Source organism: Aptenodytes forsteri, unplaced genomic scaffold (assembly GCF_000699145.1).
Source record: "Aptenodytes forsteri isolate BGI_AS27 unplaced genomic scaffold, ASM69914v1 Scaffold155, whole genome shotgun sequence".
NCBI classification, from domain to species: domain Eukaryota; kingdom Metazoa; phylum Chordata; class Aves; order Sphenisciformes; family Spheniscidae; genus Aptenodytes; species Aptenodytes forsteri.
In genome coordinates, this window is record NW_008794446.1 from 5,259,919 (window position 1) to 5,283,778 (window position 23,860).

At 36.3% G+C, this 23,860-nt stretch overlaps 1 protein-coding gene across 3 annotated transcripts in view; it reads right to left on the reverse strand.

The window, feature by feature from the left end:
- Positions 1–23,860, reverse strand: part of PDS5B (PDS5 cohesin associated factor B) — a 102,916-nt gene that overhangs the window by 10,159 nt on the left and 68,897 nt on the right. For 2 of the 3 annotated variants that reach the window (XM_009290202.2, XM_009290204.2), the window contains exons 23-30: positions 20,587–20,710; positions 14,550–14,754; positions 10,720–10,834; positions 10,210–10,342; positions 9,290–9,409; positions 8,899–8,961; positions 6,065–6,210; positions 3,977–4,076 (exon numbers count right to left, since the gene is read on the reverse strand). In XM_009290202.2, coding sequence (XP_009288477.1) covers positions 3,977–4,076; positions 6,065–6,210; positions 8,899–8,961; positions 9,290–9,409; positions 10,210–10,342; positions 10,720–10,834; positions 14,550–14,754; positions 20,587–20,710 — 1,006 coding nt within the window. Of the gene's footprint in view, positions 1–3,970; positions 4,077–6,064; positions 6,211–8,898; positions 8,962–9,289; positions 9,410–10,209; positions 10,343–10,719; positions 10,835–14,549; positions 14,755–20,586; positions 20,711–23,860 lie in introns of all 3 variants that reach the window. The other variant, XM_009290200.2, reaches the window with a different exon arrangement.

Here is a 23,860-nt window from a genome sequence, read left to right on the forward strand (position 1 = left end):
CTGTCCAGGGAAGTGGTTGAGTCACCATCCCTGGAGGTATTTAAAAGATGTGTAGACGTGGTGCTTCGGGACATGGTTAGTGGTAGACTTGGCAGTGCTGGGTTAATGGTTGGACTTGATCTTAAAGGTCTTTTCCAACCTAAACGATTCTATGATTCTTCACCTCTCCATGCTCTAGTTCTCTAAAATGCACAGTGAAGAGCCATAAACAGTGCAAAGATTTCAATAGGCAGCTATTAGGGCCAGAAGGATTGCCCCAACCCCTGGCGGGGGGGGGTGGGGTGGGGTGGAATTTACCCACCTACCATTTCATGGGGACCATGACTATTTCATTTTGGACCATGAAATGATCCAGAAGTTCAAATACTTACAGTATTTCACAGTTTCATACCAATGTTTATTTCAAACTAACATTATTGTATTTCAACACATACAAACACTCATTTATTAGTATTTGCCACATTGCAATTTAATCTACATAATGATAGTTATGCCACTTGAAACCAGACTGAATGTTTTTTTTCATTCACATCTCCCTTGTGACATAAGATAGAAGTCAGCTTACAAATATATGTCTCCACTTTAGCCATAAACCCTGGTCAAGAAAAGCGGAAAGAAAAGCTAGAAAGGATATGAAGAAATAAAGTAAAAGAAATTGAAGGACAAAGAATTACACTAGAAGAAAATAAGAAAAATGTGTTAACAATGATGACATCTCCTGCCAGTTCATGACTTCACTGACAAAACTGTTGATCTAGATCAGTGACATCCTTGTTATTCGCTGTTCTATTTGCTTTTGCAGTGATTGTACGCATCTGTCATTGCAGCTGCTTTTACTAAGTAGTTGTAGCCAAGTTTCAAAGTAAAGTTTCTCCCTCAGGTTAAACAGTGTCCCACAACCTTAGAATAAACATCTCACTCTATGATGTAATCTGGACAAGCATCCTGAACAGTGACATCTTTAAAACATGGACTTTCTGGTCCCCAATTAAAATTCTGCTTCTCAGATAATGCTTGCTATAACCTGCTCCTCAGCTCCAAAAAACCAAAAATGAGTTCTGAATCAATGACCTTAAGCAGCTTGCTTACATAGTCAAAGTCAAATACAAATGCCCTCAAAAGCACTTGAAATACTAAACTGTATTTGCTTTATTACTTCGCTTTGCCGGCTACCAATTCAACCTAATGCTTCTAAACATGAATTGCATGCCAGCAGCTGTTTAGACTTTTCAAGGTTTACAGCTGAACTGACATATTGATAGAGGAAGCATCAGAAGTGGTTGTTTTGGGGGTTTTTTTGACAAGAGATTCCTGATTTTTCTGGTTTTGTTATAAGCCAGTTTGCTTTCCCAAAAGACATCACAGCATAAGATGGTTATTTGCACTTCAAGACAAGCAAAAATTCAGGACGTTTTTACTGGTCAGCAGCTTATGTCCCAAGCAACCTAGAAAAAAATGCAACAGACTGACATAATGGGAGAATAGAGAAATGCCAGAGACAGTAAAAAAAAAAAAAAAAATCAAGCAGCAGTGACATCAGATATAGGACATCCTTAATGCATTCTGGAAAATCCAATTCTAACAAATCTGATCTTGTTGGTATTATTACTTTTTCATGCACATCCCAAATACTACAAAATTTACAGACTGCCAACTGCTATTAAGGCACGAAGAACTGAAATTTACTAGTGGTACATGAAATTTTTATTACTTGAACTGCTCTTAGAATTGCAATACAATTATAATTTTCTTCGGTGGTTTATTTTTCTGTATTCTGATAGAGGTGTAAATACTGCCTGAGACAATATTTAGCCTGTTTATAATTTCATTAACATATTAAAGTACTACACCTGAGTGAGAGTCCAAACCAGTTTTGATATCCTCATTAGGAACCTTTAGCATTACTGATCTACAGAAATACATAAATCCATCAGTAAGAATAAGTACGGACAAGGCTACCACCTTCAAAGCCCTGCCACTCTCAAAGGCCTTGGTTAGAATAGAATAGGAGTAGAATATTTTCAGTTGGAAGGGACCTACAATGATCATTTAGTCCAACTGCCTGACCACTTCAGGGCTCACCAAAAGTTAAAACATGTTGTTATTAAGGGCATTGTCCAAATGCCTCTTAAACACTGACAGGCTTGGTTAGTCACTAAAATCTCTCTCAGACACATGTAATTTCTCCTGAATGGTCCTGACACTGTACAAGAGCACAGCAGTGACACCATTCTGCTACCCCTTGGGGTTCAATGTTCTCACAGAACAGTTTGTTTATCTAACAGCATAGGCAATTTGCTTGTTAATCATTACGACTATTTTACATCCTATGGGATTGTATTGGTCTGTAAATACCAGTTAGCTAGCTCACTCTGCCCTAAAAGTCTGTTGAAGACCATACTATGCACAGACAGCTTTAATATCATGCTGCAACTTCTGATACCTGGCATTCAGAACCAAGCATTTTCCTGCCTTCACTGCAGAACAAGCCGCTTGCAACAAAACAGAATCCATATGGCTATTCAGATAACTCTTCCTTGAACTTCTAAATCCAGTGTCAAATCATTATGCCCTCTTGGTATTCTAGATAACCAGGAGAAGAAACAGTTGCTATTCCTTACAGCTGTTGAAAGAAAAACACAGCTGGCTGGAAAAGGAGAACATGCCTTAGCACCAGTGATGGGACAGTACAAAAAAGGCAAGAATTATGATGCATCAACACTGTAATGAGGTATTATCACTTCGCTAGCTACAAGCAAGAAACCATATATGATACAGACTTTTACAACCTTGGAAGGCAATCTGAAATTTCAGACAGGTTAAACTGCTCCCCCAAAGCTCCAGTATAGTTGGTAATTCTTAAACTAATCTAATTAATCATTCCAAAGCTATATTTCAAGTAAACATCAATAACACATACAAAAAAAAAAAATCTCTACTGTATATTGGGGAACAGAAGTTCAAAGAAGCTATCAGCTTGAACAATGTCCCAAATGCTTCATCAACAAATCCTGAGAATGAGGCAAATCGTGGACTAATTCTCATCAACCTAGCTCTAGCAGAATCTACCCCGTCAATATCACCAAACTGCAAATCATAACTGGTAATCTTGAAAGCTTACAGGAGCTGTCAGTATGATGCAAAGGTACGTATGCATGTAGTGTACACGTGAAAAACAGACAAACTGAACCTTTTTTTCCACTGCATTTTCATATCCAACTCTAAACACATTTTCCAGTAGTTTACAATGTCAACTCAATTTCATGTTTCAGCATATTTTTTTCTTGAATATCAAGTATGATCACATTAATTTTTACTTTTTTTCCTTTCATATCCAACTCTAAACACATTTTCCAGTAGTTTACAGTTTACACTCAATTTCATGTTTCAGCATATTTTCTTGAATGATATCAAGTATGATCACATTAATTTTTACTTTAAAGTCTGGGTGACTTAAAATGAAACACCTGCAATGCAACCAAACAGCTCACCCTTACAAGATCAGAGTCGTCCCTTTTGTCAGTTTTCTTCCCTGGTAAGGGTGAAGCGAACAGAAGTTCAAAGAAGCTATCAGCTTGAACAATGTCCCAAATGCTTCATCAACAAATCCTGAGAATGAGGCAAATCGTGGACTAATTCTCATCAACCTAGCTCTAGCAGAATCTACCCCGTCAATATCACCAAACTGCAAATCATAACTGGTAATCTTGAAAGCTTACAGGAGCTGTCAGTATGATGCAAAGGTACGTATGCATGTAGTGTACACGTGAAAAACAGACAAACTGAACCTTTTTTTCCACTGCATTTTCATATCCAACTCTAAACACATTTTCCAGTAGTTTACAATGTCAACTCAATTTCATGTTTCAGCATATTTTCTTGAATGATATCAAGTATGATCACATTAATTTTTACTTTAAAGTCTGGGTGACTTAAAATGAAACACCTGCAATGCAACCAAACAGCTCACCCTTACAAGATCAGAGTCGTCCCTTTTGTCAGTTTTCTTCCCTGGTAAGGGTGAAGCCAGTGTGAATTCTTCATTTTCGCTGTGGTCCATTTCAGTACTGTCAAGCCTAGAATGAATAAACATTTATTTTCCTCATTATTATAATACAGTGGGCAATAGTTTAAAAAAAAATATATATTAAGAACAACAATCTTCAGAAGAAATTTATTCCTAAACCATGAACAATCTGGCAGAAAGAACCTTTCACTCTGGTTATGATAGCTACCACGTATCACAAGCCAGAACATCTAAGTCTCAGGACAAAGGTGTCAGTCATAAGCCAAGTTGAATCTTCTTTTTTCACTGGGAAAGATAAGCAGCTTTTTGAAACAGAAGAGCCTTACTGAGTTACAAGAGATCTGTGCGTTTGTATACATTTGCATACACTTTCATATATCAAAGATCCCCACAGACAGACCAGCCAAAGCATGCATGCTTTCCTGTGGTGAGGTTTAGGCAATAAAACAGCAGATTTAAATTTCAGAGACCAGTTCATCCCTCAGCCTTCTGTTATTATTTAGGGCAGCAATTTCATTTTTATTTCAGTTTCTACATATGTCAATGTGGACAATACCACCTCCTGCATATGTAAAACACTGAGACCCACAGACAAAAGGTAACATACAAAAGCCAATACACAAAAGTCATTTCGTTTCATCTGCCCTGGGGTAGGTAGAAGCAACATTTTTAAATAAGAGTGCACATTTTTTAACGAAAAGAAATTATGCTATGCACTGAAATGAAAAGTGGTATTCAAATACACAAACTCTTAACTCCCTAACCTGGACACTGCATAGACTGAGAAAGACATTCTCATTCCTACAAGTATACAATCTGTAATAACTGTGATGTAATCAGAAGCTCAGTTTTTATACATCGTCTTAACAGGTGGAAGCTTGCCTGTATATATTCAGTCAGACTGAATTGGAAATACCATGCATACTGAATCATTACCATCAATTCTAGAGGACTTTTCTTCTCCTTTGGTATCTCCACTCAAAACACTAATGAGTTTAACTTAGGTGAACTGGGGAGATCATGAAGACGACAGAACATGTTAGGCTGCGAGTGCAGCATTTTTTTTAAATGAACTGGATGTAGAACAGTATTGGTCTCAGATTCATTTCACTGGATATAGAGAAGAATCTGGATTCCAACCTGTCTTTAGCCAATAATGTATTTTGGCACGTGAACCTGCATGACTTGTAAGAAATAAGCCTTTTTGTGGACTTTCCATGGAGTTGAAAAGTATTTCTTGTAAAACACTGCACTACATTTAAAATTAATATTATATATTAAATAGTCACAGAAGTACCAAATGAGAAGTCTTATTTCCAAACATAACATTTCCTCACAGTCTTGAATTAATGTGAGAAAATATGAATAGTGGGGGCTATGCAATTTCTAAATGTCTGTGAAAAAAATTAATGATGATGTGACTTTCAGTTAAAAAAATTCTCATTAGAAGATACAGTAACTGATGAATAACCTAAAAAATTAACACAAAATAAGCTATAATTTTTAAAGACAGATAACTAGAAAGACGACTTCTCTAGTGTTACAGTACATTCCCCTCTCCATCACAGAAGGAATTTAAAATCCAAAAATGTTTATCTGCGAAGTCCAGGCCAAATTTATAGAGGAGAAAGTCATGCAAGATCACCACAATGGCCTACAGTCCTCACTGTCTGTGACATGTTGTTAACATTACAGCAGGCCACAAGGTTCCTAGGAACTGCAGATATATGTATACACACACACATATATACATGTGTGCATGTATATATATATAAAAATAAACACATGCGACTCTCCTTCCCTCCTACAGCCAACTCTGGATGTGATTTGATTCTGGGTTTTATTTATTTTTTTTAAAGCAAATTTATTTCAGGGGTTAGAAAGCCAAATTCATGGTTTCAGTTATACCAATGCAGTACTCTAACTTACTTCAAAATAAGATAGTAGAATTCTGTTTCTCACTTAGAAAACATATAAATACTCAAAGTTTCCATTACAAATACTTGAAATATTAAAGCTCCTTTGTTGTCTACCAACCTCCCTTTGATCCTTCCTGGAGAGCTTGGATTTGAACTGCTGCTGGCATTGCTTACAGTTTCCATTCGTGAAGATTTGGATTGAGACTGCTTGCCTGCTGACGAAAGAGGCTTATTAACTGCTCCAAGAACATTGGCTGCTTTGGGCTGAAACCAAAAATATATTTCCTTTATTTTAAACTACACGTTTAGATGTTGTTAACATGTACTATGCTTAAAATATTCACAGTTTTCACTTCTGCAATCAATATCTTAATTTTAACACAAAGCTATAAACATTTTCATATGAAAATTACAACAGACACCAGAAGGAAGCTGACAAAGCTGTAATCAAATAGCTAGCTGCCTGTGGTATTCTTCTCTCTACCCTTATATTCAGTTATCTTCTCATTGGTAGTATTGGGTGCTCACCTGACCTTGCAGTAAGCCACTTCAGGACTTTTTGTGCAGTTTGCTTTCTGCTGAGCTAGCTGCCTGAACAAGCTCACCATTTGGATCAGATAAGCATCTGTACTGGCAAAACAGAAATAGCAGAAGGACAGCCCTTTCAGCAAAGAAGCCATTAAACTGGCTTAGCTGTAATGGCAAACCACACTAGTTTCAACTGGGAATGAATGAATGAGAGCCTCAAAAATCAAATATTGTGGAGAAGATTCTGATGCTTCATGCACAGATTTAAAAGTTAGGCTTTTAATAGGTGTCAAAATTTCCAGGCACTGGTGAGCTTCAGGTTATTCATTTAAGTGGATTATCTTTCAGACATGCCAAATACCTCCAGCTCATACTAACTTTTGAGAGAGTTGAAAGAGTTCAGTTACTCCTAAAGAGACTACACCTTTATGCCAAACACCCATGTACAAAAATGTTGAATTAAAGACCATTCCTCACATTTCTGATTATCTAGGATGATCCATCTTCTATTGCAATATTAGGTTCTAGCTATGTCTAAAGTTAGTGCCAGCTAAAAAAAAAGTTCAACATGCACATCATAGCAGCTTTGAGTGTTCCTTTTTCAGAGATATGCACCATGGATGTGCTGGTTATACTTTTTATAGCTGGAGGGAATTTTACACTTAAACCAAAGATTCACTCTGCACTGACTACAAGAAAAACAGCATATCCTTTCCAAAAATAAACCTTGGAGAACAAAATCCATTTAAGAATTTACATCTATTAATTTAGAACTTAATGTTAATCAATAGGTGAATACAGAGAGAGCTCAAAAGCAGAGATGTTCAAATTCACACTGGACTGGACTTCCTACTAAGGAGGGGCTAACACTAACAGGGCCTGCACTAACAGTTCCTCCCTTACCACAGAACCTACACTCAAAACCTCGTTGCCCTCAGATACCGTTCCCTGCTTATATCCACCCCACTAACATCCACTCAAACTAGTCTTCCATTCCCAAAAATAAGACTCCCTAGACCAACTCTCATTCCACGTTGCTCTCATGATAGTGAAGCAACTGAAAATTTTTGGTGGTCAAATACACCTCTGCTGTTTGTTACAAAATTTCAGAACAACAAAAAAAGAGCTGGAGTACCTGGTGCTCAAAATTTAAAATAATATAAAAGCTACCTTAGGATTCGGAAGAATTTCAAATTAGGATATATGAGAGATATGGAGCTACTGGAGAGAGTCCAGAAAAGGGCCACTAAGATGAAGATGGGACTGGAGCACTTCTCATATGAGGAAAGTCTGAGAGAGCAGGGGCTTTGGACTAGATGACCTCCAGAGGTCCCTTCCAACCTCAAACATTCTGCGATTCTGTGATTTTTCGTGATAGCATAAACCATGTTTCTTGTTTGATATTGTCACAGTACACTTAATATATTAAGTTTGGGACAAACTAGCAAGAATATTTTATGTCAAAAACTAGATGAGAGAACTTAACATTGACTACTGATCAGCAATTGGAAGACGTGCAACTTCCTTTTAAAAACTTTTGCGTCTTCAGTAAGAAATGAACCTCTAATCCATGGAGTTCAGATACTCAAATGTGCAATACAGTGATGATATATTCCAATCAATAAATGTTGGCTTTCAACTTCTAATCAAAAAGATGCTCCTGTATGTATGCATTTTTTCTTAACTTGCATTCTTCCTCTATTAGTAAGCTACTAGCTCACAGCTAATGTTTCATTAGCAAAGTTAAGGGTAATGAAGATGCTACGCTTTTATTTCTTTTGCAAGGTAGCAAATGAATGTTCTCCTGTAATCTAGAATAGGACACATTAATCTGGATGAAAACCACAATTTGTCTTTTCCTTTACTAGATTTTTATTTTATTCTAAAGAGTACCTGGGTTTAGTTTTAGTGAAGAAAGAACACCGGCATTCAATACAATGCATATTTAGAAAGAACAAATTAATATAACCATAGAACAGTCAGTTATCTTCTAAGATACTGTAAAATCATATTCAACTTTGCCAAAGATTAATTTATGTGATTTTAAAAACAATTTATATTAGAGTTTTCCATAGCTGTCACTTCATATGCCATGTTGTCGTCTTCTGCAGAAAAAAAAAGGTTAACCATTTTGCAAACTTGTCAAATACAGACAACAGGTTTTGCCTACTATTACCACAAACCCAGCACAGACAGTAGCAGTTTTCCCTTCTACCTATCTCTTTCTCTCTACCTATTTACTAATCGTTGGCATATAAACCCTTTGCGCAGAAATAATGTATTTGCTTAAACTTGAAGTGTTTCATTAACTACATGTTAGTTTTCTTAAAACAAACAAACAAAAACCCAAAAAACAATACCAAACCAAAACCGCCAACATAGCACCAAAAAGAAAACCACAACCCCCCCCCACATCATACATACCTTTCCAGGAGTGAAAAAAGACTTCATTTCCGGAGGAAGATAATTTTTGGTGTTACTGAAATTCTGTAAAGAAAGGAGGACGGGGAAGAGAAATCACAGCAATAATCAATGAACAAGATGTATACATTTTGGAGGTAGTACTGAAAGATTTTCTTTACATCATTTTTGCTTTTGAAATTATAAACCCGAACAACAGTATCTCAGCACAGGGGGAGAAATCAGTGTGTGTACACATATATAAATATTTATTAAAACATATACATACGTATTCAACTACAATATAATAGGGAGAAGCCTGAGGTTACAAGAACTGTTAGTTGTAATTCAGAGGTTTTTTTCAACAAAGATTTAAACAGACTTATCTCAAGAAAAATTAAATGCCAAGGTATACCTTGTCAGGTTGAGTAAAATATCTGGCTGGAAGTACAGGGTCTTTAGGGGATTCCAAACTGTATGTTGTACTCTTTGACATAATGATATTCATTGCTACATCACAGACTGTGTATAGCTTCTGTAAATAATAAAATTTAAAAAAAAAAAACAACACTTTAGAAGTTCATCACAAATCATGACAAAAAACAGTATCTTCTGAGCAGAGAACTACAAGAACTCACAGTTTAAAAGCAATTATCTTAAACATTTAACATTAGCTTGCATCTTAAACAGTGTATCACAGGGTACCAAAATATAGGAGCAAAAGACAAAAGCACTGTATGCCCAGCAGTTAAAGAGAGCTAGCTTTCATGATCTTTCTACACTTAAGGATAGTGTACGCCATGGTTTCAAAGACAAAGCTAAAAAAAAAAAATTCTTATCTCTGGGAAAAGCAGAAAAGTGACAAGTTTGTACATTATGTGATGCAAAAACCTCAAAAACAAGATCAGGGTTTGATACATTCACTACACAATACACACTGGAGGCACCTAATGCATATATTTTTCTTCCTATACTAAAGCTTACTCTTGCACTTTTAAAATGAAATATTACAAAGCACTTTAGTGGATGATTTAAACAGTAAAAATTGTAGTTTACATATATTTAAAGTTAGCATTTAATAATCTTACTGAGACAGAAACAGAAGGACTGCAAACTTTTACAACTCCCTTGTAAACATGCAAGATCTACTGAAGCATAAGAAAATAACTGTCATCTAAACTGCAATAAATATAATTGTTACAGTATACAAAGCATCATCTCCCACATACAATTATATTGAAAGACATTTTAAAGTTGGTGTGTAAACAAAAAGCAGCTCATTCCCAGAAGCAGGCCAGAATTAAATGCAATTTCCAATCAAAAAGTATCACCTACTTCATTCATTTTTGGATCATCTGGTCCTTGAGCATCCTTAGTCTGTTTGATATTTTCTACCATTTTTCTGATAAATGCGTGACTGTTGTTTTCATTTTTAGCCATCAATATTTCCAGTATGAACCACAGGCACCTAAAGGAGAAATGCAGTACTCCTCATGAATAAAAATACAAAAGGAATTCTTTAAAAAAGCACATTTGAGAAAGTTGTTTACTCTAGGTTTTACTAGTATTATGAATTTGAACCAGTCTAACTCTGGGAAACCAATTCTTTAAAAAAAAAAAAAAAGAAATGAAGGTAGGATGAGCAGAAGGTGAAGGTTCCTCTGTAAGATATCACAGAGCACTAAAAAAGCATATATACTATTTCTCACAGTATTTTACAGAAATAACTGCCATCATTATGTGCACTGGCCAGTGTATCAGGGTACCACAATGAATTAAAATTTCACTTAGAATAAAGTTAGATTGTTTTAACCCTAGAAATAACACTATTAAAAGTAGTCTTACTCTTTAATGTCCTTGAGTTGTTCAATGTCCTGGACTTTGACATAATCTGGGTCATGAGCTAGAAGATGGATAGTATAAGGAACAACATACTCTGGTAGAAGTGACAACAGTTTCTCTGAAAAGCAGAAGACAGACGCATCAGAAGACTACGTATCAAGAAATATGCTTTTCTACTACAGAGAAAAGAGCAAAATTTAAGGTCAGCATACATTAAGACAAAGTATAGGCACATGTGGGCCTATCATTTCTTTATGATGTTGCATCTGATGGTTGATGTGCAGATGTTTCATGCATGCAAACATTAAGATTTTAAGTGTGTCTCACTCAGGGATGCATATTTTCTAGCTACCTTGAGAATACAGCTACAGTCACCCCCTACTCCCGATCCTTTCCTCGGTTCAAAGCCTGTATTCTGAAAGACTTTGAAAAACACAAGTGAGGACAGATCACAAAATCCATGTTAACGGCAAGATGTGAGACCAGCACAATTGCAGGATAAGCTACTAGTCTTTCTTTAGACATTGCAGCATACAGCCTTGCTGTCAACAGAACAGAAAGAAATGCCCTTTGCAGGGGCTTTGCAGTCAAATTGCCACAATGTTCTCCAAACCCACAGACTGTTTACCTGTTTAAAGAAGGGATAGGAGGTAACATGAAAGCCATAATAAAGTAGTAGTGGACTGAATTTGAAAGGCTCAATCCCACTTGAACAGAGCAGCACAACTGAACTATGACATACAAAGCATTCAAAACTTTTTCTAGCATCCTCCAAGACTTGTAAGTAGTCCTCAGCAAGTTCTCAGCAGGAGAAAGTCTTTCCTACATCACAACAGTCAGATGGCCTATTTTCCTCGGGGATTCAAAAGGTAAGGATAGTTGCCAAAGGCCCTCTCAGAGTTATGATCACAAAATACACATTCCATAATGTAATAAACAAATTCCTGGACTAACCCACACTATGCAGAGTGAACTTCAGCACCTCAGAGTTTGATGACAAAAACCAGAATGAAAAAGGCCATATTCCACAGGGCAAGGACAACAAAAAGACAAGTTGTACACCAAAAGTCAAAAGGCATTTTGCAGAAAATGTCCACACTGCTTTCTTTAGCCTAATGACTGAGAGGAACTGGAGGATGCACAGCACACCTAAGTTATTAAACCTGTACCCTGTGCAACAGGCAGGACAATAGGCAAGGAAGGCATGCTAGTATTCTATGTATATTACTATGGTACAAGTATTTGATCTCGAGAGCTTGTGGCAAATGCAAAGTCATAGTATTAACATGCCTATGGATAAACACTTGAATGTACATGTGAAGGAAGGAGGGAAATTCCTGGCTCTGCTTTTGGGTTCTTTCAGTAAGCTTTTAACTATCCTGTATTAGGTTATGAATAAGAAGTCCAAACATCTGTAAATCATTATATATAATAATATCTGAAAACTTTTAAAATACATTAGAACACTGACATTTTTATCTCTAATATATGTATTCATATAGGATGTGCTTGACAAATATTGTACGCATCAAATAAAATACATCATTATTGTAGATTTCACAAGACTAACTAAATAATTGCTATGCATACATCAAGTCTTACTCAATCTATCCCATTCTTAAAGGTCTGTATAAATAGGGGTAATGCACAGCCTACATCAAATATTTGGATTCATTCATAATAGCAAGGAAAGTGTTCAAAATTAATAAAGGCCCACAGAAGATAGTGCTGTCAAGTTCTAAGGATACTTTTAGACAGTCATTGCAGTTGATGCAGTTAATTATCAAGAGTAATATCTCTACTGCATAGAGTGTAAGCCTTCATAAGGTTTGCAAGAAACAATAAAATCACCCAATTTCTTTCTATTTCAAGTTATATTTATGTAATTGAAATCCAGTGTACTTTGCAAAGCAGTTTTTAATGTGTTTCAGTTGACATTCCACTATTAACTTTAAAAACATCCTTCACTTCTTCAAGCACTGTTCTGCATTTTAGCCAGCAGCTGTTTGCGTAACTAAATAAAAAAAATAAAGATGTGGCAGGGAAGAAAAAGAACATAATTATGATTTCAGAACACTAACAAAATTGGCTTGCCTTAGACATGTCCCAGGCAAACCAACCTGCTATTATTTGTATTAATTAGCAACTTCAATAGAATGCTCATCAAGAGCTCATGAACTCCATGTTTCATTAACTTCCTGCCTTGTACAATTTCTAATATAACTATAGTAACAATTCCAACTGGGTCTGGAAAACAAAGTGAACCAGATCCAGACAAAACAGGAAAAGGACAAATATTGACACATATTATATTTAACCCCTGTCATGACAAAAAAAATAGTATTTACATGCTCTTTCCTTATGTCTAATGAAGAAAGACACAACCCAAAAGGTGGGGTGGCTTTACGGACATCAACTACCAGCACTTGAAACTAGAATGTGCCAAAACCCCTCATGACAGGTCTTTATGAGCATCTAGGAAAGAAACTTGTTAAAAAAATTAATCTTTACTCTTGTAATTTTTCTACTTACTGATTTGCAAGTAAAAGCCCAGCCTTAGAAAACACAGATTCCTATGCAAGACAAGTCTCTACCCAGATGAAACTAGTAACAGATACACAATCAAAGTAAGTCTCTTCTTCAGTGGCTTCCACTCTGAATAGCATTTAGAGAATTTAAGAGGCCTGAGAGTAATTCCTGCCAGCCTCTAAAAGGTCAGCATGGAGGAAAGAGGCATTTTACTGTCTGGTACCAGTCCTTAGGAAGTTTTCCTTAGAAACCATTTCAAGAGGAATAGTCTTAGGATGACCTAAAGGCATTTGCTCAATGGATTTTTCTTTTTTACACATTACCGAGGAGGGAGAAAAGCACCACTCTCTTTTCTTTTTTAAGTCTAATTAACAGTACACAAAAGCATTTCTCTGCAGACTTATTCTCTGATCAAAGTCTAAGGGGACTAAGGCACACACAGACTGACACGACTAATATAAAGTCTGTGATTCATAAATGCAGAAGGAAATCAGTTATCTGACAGCATCTGTGAGATCAGATTCACAAAACAGGTCTGGTCTATCCTAAAACGAGATGAAAAAATTTCCTTCATTTCGCAAAGGCCAAACCATCAGTAATCTTTCAAAGAAATAAAACTTTCAGAAACTCTTATTCAAAATACCCATAGCTCTTCATAAAGGTCTACTTTTTCCTATGACCATATACCAGTGTTGTCATACTGTGTGTCTAGCTTTGAGTAAGTCAAAAGGGAAAAGGACTGATTTTATAAAAGAAAAAGAGCTAACATTAGTCCATAATAACTTACAAAGCATTCCCACGATTGGACTGCTGTCACTGGGAAGAAAGAATTACATAAACTCATCCTGAAGTGCCTACAAATATAGCCCTTTGCCAGCAAAAGACAAGATAAGAAGCTACTCGATATAGCAGCGCAAACACAGTCAATTTAGTACAGCATTTATGTCATTAAGGTTGCATATTATTAATTACTGAAGTAAAATTAATCATTGCCACTTCACTTACAACATAATTAACCATTAAGTTCAAACAGTACACATAACTGCCTTGAAAAACTACTTCACTTCCAATATACTTAGGCATAAGCATTTGCACAGCTTTTAACAAAATTGAAAGATCTCAGAAATGCCTGTTAAAAAATACAAAAGAAAATCTGGACTATTTTCAGTTTTCATTAGATACCTCTAAGTGAAATTTACAGCCATTCTATATATAAAAACAAAAAACCATCAATATTTTCAGTCTACTCACATATACATTTGAACTACAGCACTTGTACCAAAAAGCGACTTCTATTCTCTTACCACTAACTGCTGCATGTTGCTTCAGATACTCCCTTCTGACATTTATGTTCTTCACAAGGCACTGCCTAGCATGAGCTCTTCTCTCTTTCACTGGATCTTTTGCACACAGTGCACAAATAGCCATATATTCTAGTGGCAGCCGTAGTCTAGAAAGGCCTTTGTGAAGTTTCTGAGCAAATATTTGTCTCACTTGGTAACATTCATCCTATTAAAAAAAAAAAGCAAAAAAAAAGGTAACAGTAAACTTTTCTAAAAGTAATACAGACTGTGAAATAAAACATGGAAGCCTGGGTAAATATGCCAAAATCAATTTCAGACTTGCAGCCACAGAAACATAGGAATTGTAAGAATGTTTTTTAGTGCCAATTCAGAGAAATTAAATTGAATTAATCAGTTGAAGCTTCCCTTAAGATCAGGAGAAGAGTTAAGGTTCAAGAACTGTACAGGAAGATATCACACTCAGGACCCAAGGTCTAATTTAGCATAGTATTGAGGCATGGAGTTAATGAAGTTGTTTACAATAGGACCACTTGCTTTGTGGAGCCAAAGTCAAAGATCTGCACTGAAACAGCGTTTAGCCACCAGTAACTACCGTGTTGATTTTACTACTGCAATTTCACAAATTTTCATCAAGCATTGATATTAGAAACCAAATAAAATTCAACAGAATGACCAGATAAGGTCAAACACTGAAGAGAGTACCAAGCATTTCCATTATACTGTGGAAACCTATGAACTACGACTGACCACAGAAGAAAATAACCCATGTCTAATAGTTGCCAAAGAACACAGATGTACTTCTACAATTTATTACAACGTATTTCCAGAAAAGATATGAACTTTAAAATTCTCTATATGAAAATAACCTACATACTTTAAGACAACATTCAGTATACCACAAACCATTTAGTAACACAGGCCAAGGAAGGTTAACAGAAGCAGGTGCGGAAAACAGTTACAAGAAAATGTATGGAAAAGCATAAGGTAAACAAGGCCACCAAAACAGCTTGACATATTTAACCTGCCAAAAAAAGATCAAGAGGAGAGATTTGTTACCTCTAAATATGAAGAAAAAACATTAACAGGAATAAACAGCTATTTTAGTCAAATGACAGTTTTGAAACCAGAAAGAATTGAAAAGGGTTTCCAGCTATCGGCCAACAGGAAGTGCAGACACAAAACCTGGCCACTGGTAACACTGACTCTGCTAAATTCACAAATGGCATCATAAGAGATCATGTGTTAGATAAAACAAGCCTCCCTCTCCCCGCACCCAAAAATTAAATCCAGAGGAAATTCATCAAGCCCCGTTTTCCCTTTTGTGCTTCAAGCCATAGTCTTCCTCTATGGACTGAAACGCCTGCTGTAGCCAGAGTTGAAGCAACCCAAGACCACAAACCCAAACTGTGAGACCTACTCAAGATCTATTGCCTCTTTACAGCAAATCCACCCCACAGCAGAAGACTGAGATACAGCCCTCTTTTCCTGCTCAGTAACACCACCTAAGTCTGAAGCCTTTGGAAAGCTTAGAAGAGACCTGTCCCCAGTTGGTATATTGACAAGGAAGCATGTCCTCTTGACTCAGGGGACAAAGGAAGGTACAGTTCATTGTTACTGATGGTGTTGAGTGGCATAAATTCTAATTATTTTTATTTCTTTATCTTTTAATACTGAGAATAACCTTAAATTCAGCTCAGTTACACTAGTTCACTGAGAAGAAGGGGGACCAAACTCAACCAAGTTCTACTTTTTTTATAGCATACATATAAAACCCATAAATTAGCCCAATTTTACTTATCTACTTCTGATGAATTGGCATTAAATTCAGAGAAGTTCGCCATTTTAAAGTATTTTAAAAAAAAAATTTGCAAAGCAGCATGTACCCCTCAGACACAACTCATTCTTAAAAATGGACAAAGACTTGCTTAAACAATTAACACACTCAGAGTTGACAAAGGAAACTGAAAAAGCTTTGGGATTTTTTTTTAACAAATGAAACATGCAATCTAAAAGATTTATTCTAAATACAATTAAAATTGCATTTTCAACAGCAAAGCTTATTAGATCTTAAATCTGGTCTTAAAGCCTGTTAAATACTGAAGTTCTTAACACTATGCTCAATTATTTTCTACTCTGTTTCAATATGAACCTCTGCTGACATCAAAATTTGTTCTGCAGATCAAAGAACTTAACCGCTGGTGAGCTTATAGGTTTGGCCAAACACATATATAACTTATTTTAAAATGACTAAAACTACATGCATTTAATTATCACAAAGTCTGTGTTTACCAGTGCAACCTTAATACAGCAATTGGCAACAACACTTAATTATGTATTCTGCGCTCTAATCATTCCGTATTACAAAATGGCAGTTTCGGAGAAAAAAAAAATAGCCAGCACAGAACCATAGCAGAACCTGTGCAACCATTACAGACCTTAAAAATTAAGCTTTTCCTTTTTTTTTTTTAATCTGCTTCCCGATCTGTCCACTTAAAGAAAATTTGCTGTAAATTGAATTATATAATACTAGAGTTGGCCTTGACATCACTTGAATGTCCTAATTTGTGGCTAGACTTGACAGTGTTAAGAATTAATAAACTTTTAGAATAACCAGTGTCTACCATTAAGAAATGGATTCCAATACAAAACATTCTAAGCATAAAAACATATATGTATGCATATGTACACATGCAAATATCTCAAAAACAAATATACAGATGATTTCTTTCCATAGGAGATTAATACAGTACCACCTATAAGTGCAAAAGTCACTGAAACCATTACAGTTACTCTGCATCTGAGGATCTGAACTCAATAGCCTGGCAGAGAGAAACGAAACTGCAGAAGACCTCAAGAAGATCTAGAAAAGTTATTCGTAAGTATTCAAAATCCATTAGGAGCTGCAGAGGAAAGTAAAGGAAGAATTCCTGTCCTGACAGAGCTTACAATCTAAATTCTAGTAAACAAGTAAGAAAGTCACAAAAGGCAAAGAAATATCAATAAATGAGGAGAAAAAGTGACAAAAGTGATACCATAGTGGAACAAATTCTCCTGGAAGCTAATGTCAAGGCATGTAGATATCCACAGGGAGGCAATTCCAGACAGCCAACATGGCTTCACAAAGGACAAATCATGCCTGACTAATCTAGTAGCCTTTTACAATGGAGTGACTGCGTAGGTGGATAAGGGAAGAGCAACTGATGTCATCTACCTGGAGTTCTGTAAGGCCTTTGACACAGTCTCACACAACATTCTTGTCTCTAAATTGGAGAGATATGGGTTTCATAGACGGACTATTCGATGGAAAAGAAATTGGCTGGATGGCCGCGTCCAAAGAATTGCGGTCAAAAACTCAATGTCCAAATGGAGATCAGTAACAAGTGATGTCCCTCAGGGGTCAATATTGGGACCGCTACTGTTCAGCATCTTTATTAATGACACAGATAGCAGGATTGAGTACACCCCTCAGCAAGTTTGCAGACTACACCAAGCCAAGTGGTGCAGTTGGTACACTAGAGGGAAGGAATGACATCCAGAGGGACCTTGACAGGCTTGAGAAGTGGGCCCATGTGAACCTTATGAAGTTCAACAAGGCTAAGTGCAAGGCCCTGCAGCTGGCTCTGGGCAATCCTCAATATCAATACAGGCTGGGGGATGAAGGGATTGAGAGCAGCTCTGCAGAGAAGGACTTAGGGACACTGGTGGATGAAAAATTGGACGTGAGCCAGCAACGTGCACTTGCAGCCCAGAACACCAACTGTATCCTGGGCTGCATCAAAAGAAGCGTGGCCAGCAGGTCGAGGGAGGTGATTCTCCCCCTCTACTCTGCTCTCATGGGACCCCCACCTGGAGTACTGCATCCAGCTCTGGGGTCCCCATTACAAGACAGACATGATGCTGTTGGAGCAGGTCCAGAGGAGAGCCACGAAAATGGTCAGAGGGATGGAACACCTCTCCTGTGAAGAAAGGCTGAGAGAGTTGGGGTTCTTCAGCCTGGAGAGGAGAAGGCTTCGGGGAGACCTTATTGCAGCCTATCAGTTCTTAAAGGGGGCATAGGACAACGGAACAGGTTGTCAGAGAAGTTGTGGTTGCCCCATCATTGGAAGCGTTCAAGGTCAGGTTGGATGGGGCTTTGAGCAACCTGATTTGGTGGAAGATGTCCCTGCCCATGGCAGGGGGGTTGGAATGAGATGATCTTTAGATGTCCCTTCCAACCCAAACTATTCTATGATTCTACAGTAAGATGTGATACTAACTTGTTTGTAAATGTTGATGACCCTATTATGTTCTTCTAATTTAAATCTCATCTCTCAAAATTCCCTTTCAAAACCTGGAGAGGTAAGCATTAGACCCAGAGATAGCAAAAAAAGGTGACAACACACCTGTTATCAATATCCACAAACAGTTAAGACTGGTACAGCTGGAAAATAAATGAAAAAGAAAGTGAGAGACAGTGATGAAATGGAGGGCAAAGAGCTTGCACCTAACGTATTGAAAAGAGAGTCAAAACAACGAAGGCAAATTCTGATAGAGGAGAACTGCAAGGTTAATATTTGCAGAAAACAAAAATTTGCCAAAGGAGGGAAATGACTGAAGAAATTAACAGATTTTGATCACTAGAATCAGAAGAAAACAGAACATGCAAATACTACATTGGCAAGGCTAGTCTGGCATGACATTATCCAGCTAGAGTATCCTTTCTGGAACAGAGACAGATCTTATCTGTCATTAGTGTAAGTGGCTATTTTCCTCTCTACTAATTTTGTTCTGAATTGTAGAAATCTTTAAAACTCATTTTGACACGACTAACATTTCTATTAGGTTTTGGAATAGGAAGACTGAAAAGTATCAGCCCACGCTTTCGGTGTAAAGACCTTCAGTTATTACCACTGAATTTCTGCTGCATTTTTGTTAGATTTCATCTGCTTAAGTAATTTTAAATTTTGTTCTATTTCTCTTGTTTTTCATAGCATTTGGGAACTGAGTAAGGGCTCCTTTCCATAGGAACACAGAAGCTTAAAATCCACATAAACATTGTTAAAACTATATACAAGCCTAATACAGACTGTCTTACTCTGGTATATGAATGATATTTCTAGCCTAACTGTACCTAACTCCAAACAACTTAAGAACTTAAAAAGATGCTCTATATGAAAATAAACAATATCCACACAGGAGCTATACTTTGTATTTTCTATTAAATACCAATTTCAAATCTTCTGACATTTAAAATGGGTTGCAGCTTTTAAAGCTTTAGCCAGTCATAGGAATGAAAGTCTGGAATTATTACTAAGGTCTATCATTATTACTGAAGATATCTTCTGGAAGGGATTCCTTCCAGAGGATTTCTTGACTTTTGTAAAATCGGGAGAATACCAGCAGTTACACAAGTAACACCAATATGAGTACTTCTATGATTGCCTTACTCTTGGGGTGGAACTCAATTTCTATAGAATTTGCTAAGTCTACAAGACAGGAACACAGAGGATCTCTGTATCTCTACTTACAATTTGAAAGTTATTTCCTTTCTGCTACTTTGGGCTCTCAGGCAGAAATTAAGGATGAAAATTCCAACATCTACTGAGAAATCTCTCCCTATCTGTTCTAATATTTAAAGGATGCCAACTATCTTTGCAGACCTCTGCGTTCCAAATATATTCTACCCAAGTATCAAGAAACCAAGGTCATTGTTGTCATCACAGTCCAACATACTTTATATCATCTCATTTCAACTTCTAATAATATCATAAGGCAGCTGGGGTATTACTTTAAATCAATACTGAATTCCTTGGTTCATCAATATTCTAACATTTCTCTACTTTAAGTTAGCATTCCCCCACTGGGCAGCCTAGTACTATAGATCTAATTCTCATCCAAAATCAGTTTTCAGGATTATGTAGTGGGAAAATAAATTAATGCCAAGGCTGAACGTTTTGCATAAAATCAGATTAGCGGAAGTATACACAATATACAGAAAAAATAACACATATACTTATACATTTGCTGATAACCCACAAGTCCCACCTAATTTCCTTACATTTATGGCTAGTGCACACAGCTGGTACTGCTCTAAGGTGATGATTTCATGGTAACAAGGTTCTTGCGCCAACTTCACAATAGCATTCCCTGCAGCCAGCCTCAAACGAGACATATCAGGTTTACTGAAAAACAAGCACATGGATTATGAAGGTTAATTATAAAAAAAATAAGTAATTATTTGACTTAATTAAATCCAAGTAAGTTTGCTATACTGAAAAACAGGTACTTTAAAAAGAAGTAAAAGTTTCCATGGACTTTGCCACCCCCCCCCAAAATCAACAGCAGAAGTAACTTCAAACCAAAAGTAGTTTCCATGTTGCCACATTTTACAGCCTATTACCACACACCTATTACCTTGCCCCAACTTAGCAATGAAAATATTCCAACAAGTTCCACATGGGTGTGAAACAGTTTTAGCCATGCACTAGACCAGCACAGTCCAAATTGCCCCTCAGAGATCTCAATTAGCCTGTAAGATACTTTTGTTCAGCATGCCGGTTTTCCTTCAGCAAGGGGTTCCTGCCAAAGAAGCAGCCCATTTCTAGTCCCCAAAGTCACCAAACTTTTTCTAGCAATGATAGCTCAAAATCCATGCTGCAAGTCAACATAAATTAATTAGATATTATGATAGGTAACGAAGTGAATTGTATTTTTAAGACAATAGCAAAAAGAATTTAGCAAGTGAAAAAAATGTCAACATCCTGAAAGTACTGTTACTTGACTTGCACACCCAAATTGCACTCCCACCTAGCAAAACACTCCAACCATTTGCTAATTTTCATATCAAAAGATTAATGGGTTTTTCTGTAACCTACAACCGTATTTACAAAGGTTATCAGAGTATCAAAAGCATCTTCACATAAGCTTTGCAAACTGATATCCACTTAATGTGTGCATTAATAAACTTAGTTGAGCTTTCACTGTTCTTAGAAAATTTATTTCAGTAAAGTATATTACTTCTGCCTTTCATCAGATCAAACACAAAAGAAGTAAGTAGTTTTATGCATCTCTCACTGAAAACACTAATGAATTCTACTCACAAGTAGTAAGTACGGCTTTTTCCTTTGATAATTTGGAGCAGGAATCCAGGTGTATTCTTATTTAGAAATAATTATTCATTTAGGCAGGACAAATATTGTTTAACTTCTTAACCATTTGCCCTTTATCCTTAGGAATAGCAAACACTGTAGTCTTAAATCCATTATCATGAAAACTGTATGAAGCATTTAAAGAATGAGATTAAAAGCCATTATTAAACACAGAGTGCATGATAAAAATACCTACTAAAGAGCTTAAACCTTAAAATTTATCTAATCAGGCTTTATACACACCTCAGTATTTTATGGGAACCACAACATTTCAAAAAAACCCCAAACAGCTCATGAGCAACCAAGTAACAGGACAAAAGCTACACTAACTTTCAAACATGGCATGAAGATTAACATGGTAACATCTAGTTCTTAAATCCTAAATTTCAGTTTAAATTGTATCTACTGTGATAAGTGAACCCAATAAAGATTCAATTTTTGCACTTCAGTGGCAATTTAGCAATAATGACTTACAAGTACAGAGTGATTGAGCCAAATGAAAGGATAAAATTAAGAACTTTCAATCCTCAGCTTTGGTAGTGATAACATTTAATTCTGAAACTTGAATCAAAACTATTTCACAAAAAAGTTGGTCAAATCTTTACAGAGTACGTGTATCACGGAAATACCCACAAGCATGTATGCACGCTGTGGGAAGGAAGAGGATGACAGTGTCAGTTGTGAATATCATTCTTACAGCTGAGGATGAAAATCAGATCTGTCTTACTCCCCAAAAGGATTATCTTAGAAGAAACTCTTAATTGAGGAGTTATTTTGCATCAAATTGCTACAGCCAAAAGCTTTCTGATCTGCATTATCTCAAAACACACAATTATTATGGCTGAAATAAGAGCTTCTGTATGATATAATTGCAGTTTTTGATTACTTCTAATAATTTTGAAAATTAGTACCAAGGATGCCCTTGTCCTATCAGAAGCTCTCTAAGAGATACAAGAGGGACCTGGACATGTATTTTCTGGAGTGCTATTACTATTGCTGAAGACCAGATATTTGAAATAAGAACAAAAGTGCAAGCACATGGAAAGATGTTATCAAATGCAAAACACATTCTTAATTAAGGTGGTGGGCTGCACAAAGATAATCCAAATAAATGCATCTTGAAAACCTATCTGGTGCATAATCATCTTCTCTCACTTTACAAACTAGCAGTTAACATTTTTTCTTCTACTACAGAGGATAAATGCCAGTGTCCAGTTTTCTAAGCATTTTCTGAGTTCCATGGAATAAAAAGTCTTTTGAATACAACCTCTGAAAAATGTTGCATATCAGATGGTATAGCAAATTATCTATAGCACAAAACTATGAAGTTCTACACTCCAAAGTTTTTAAGCAATTTTTCTCTTAGTAAGCTTCAGTTTAAGGAAAATGCAGATAGCATTTCAGAAAAATCTCAGTTCAGGTTCATATCCAGTATCAATACTTTCAGCAACAGCTAGTGTCCTCTGATACTGAAATACTCTTATTTTATGCTTAGTATAGATTTAAATTAAAATCCTACTACAAAGACATGCAGATAGCTGTTTTACCTAACCAGAAGTAGAAAATTAGTATTATCTTAAATTTTAAATTTGTAGGACTGTTTATGACTTATAAAATGAAAAATAGAGACCTGGAAAAGACAATTGAGATATTGCTTATTGACAAAATTCAGTATTACAGAAATCCAACACTGGTGAATTTAACCTACATATGCTAACATCTCAAAGCAACCAGTTGTTGTCTTAAAAGCAATTCAACAGAGTCATCAATCCTACTACTTCAAAGTGAGAAGGATGAACAAGAGTAGGGATTTGTTTATTTGTTTTCCAAGTGGGACCTTGCCTTCACCTGACACTTTAGGCTGAACTATGCTTTGAAATTTAAAAAAAAATCTCATTCTCTTACACTATCACTGAAAAGTACTGAAAAGTACAGTTGTGTAGATTTAGAGAGGCATGGGGACAGAGTCATATTTATGGCTGATGAGGACAACACCACCAAGATGATTACAACATGACTAACAGGCTACATGAGGTCAAATGTCTCCTGAACCCTGCCACTTTCAGTTAATTCAATTATCTTTAGCAAATTATACATTGTTTAAAAGACAAATACAAGCCATGAACACAAAAATTGACTCTACATAGAATTACATCAGATCAAGTACTAAAAGATTATGTTCTG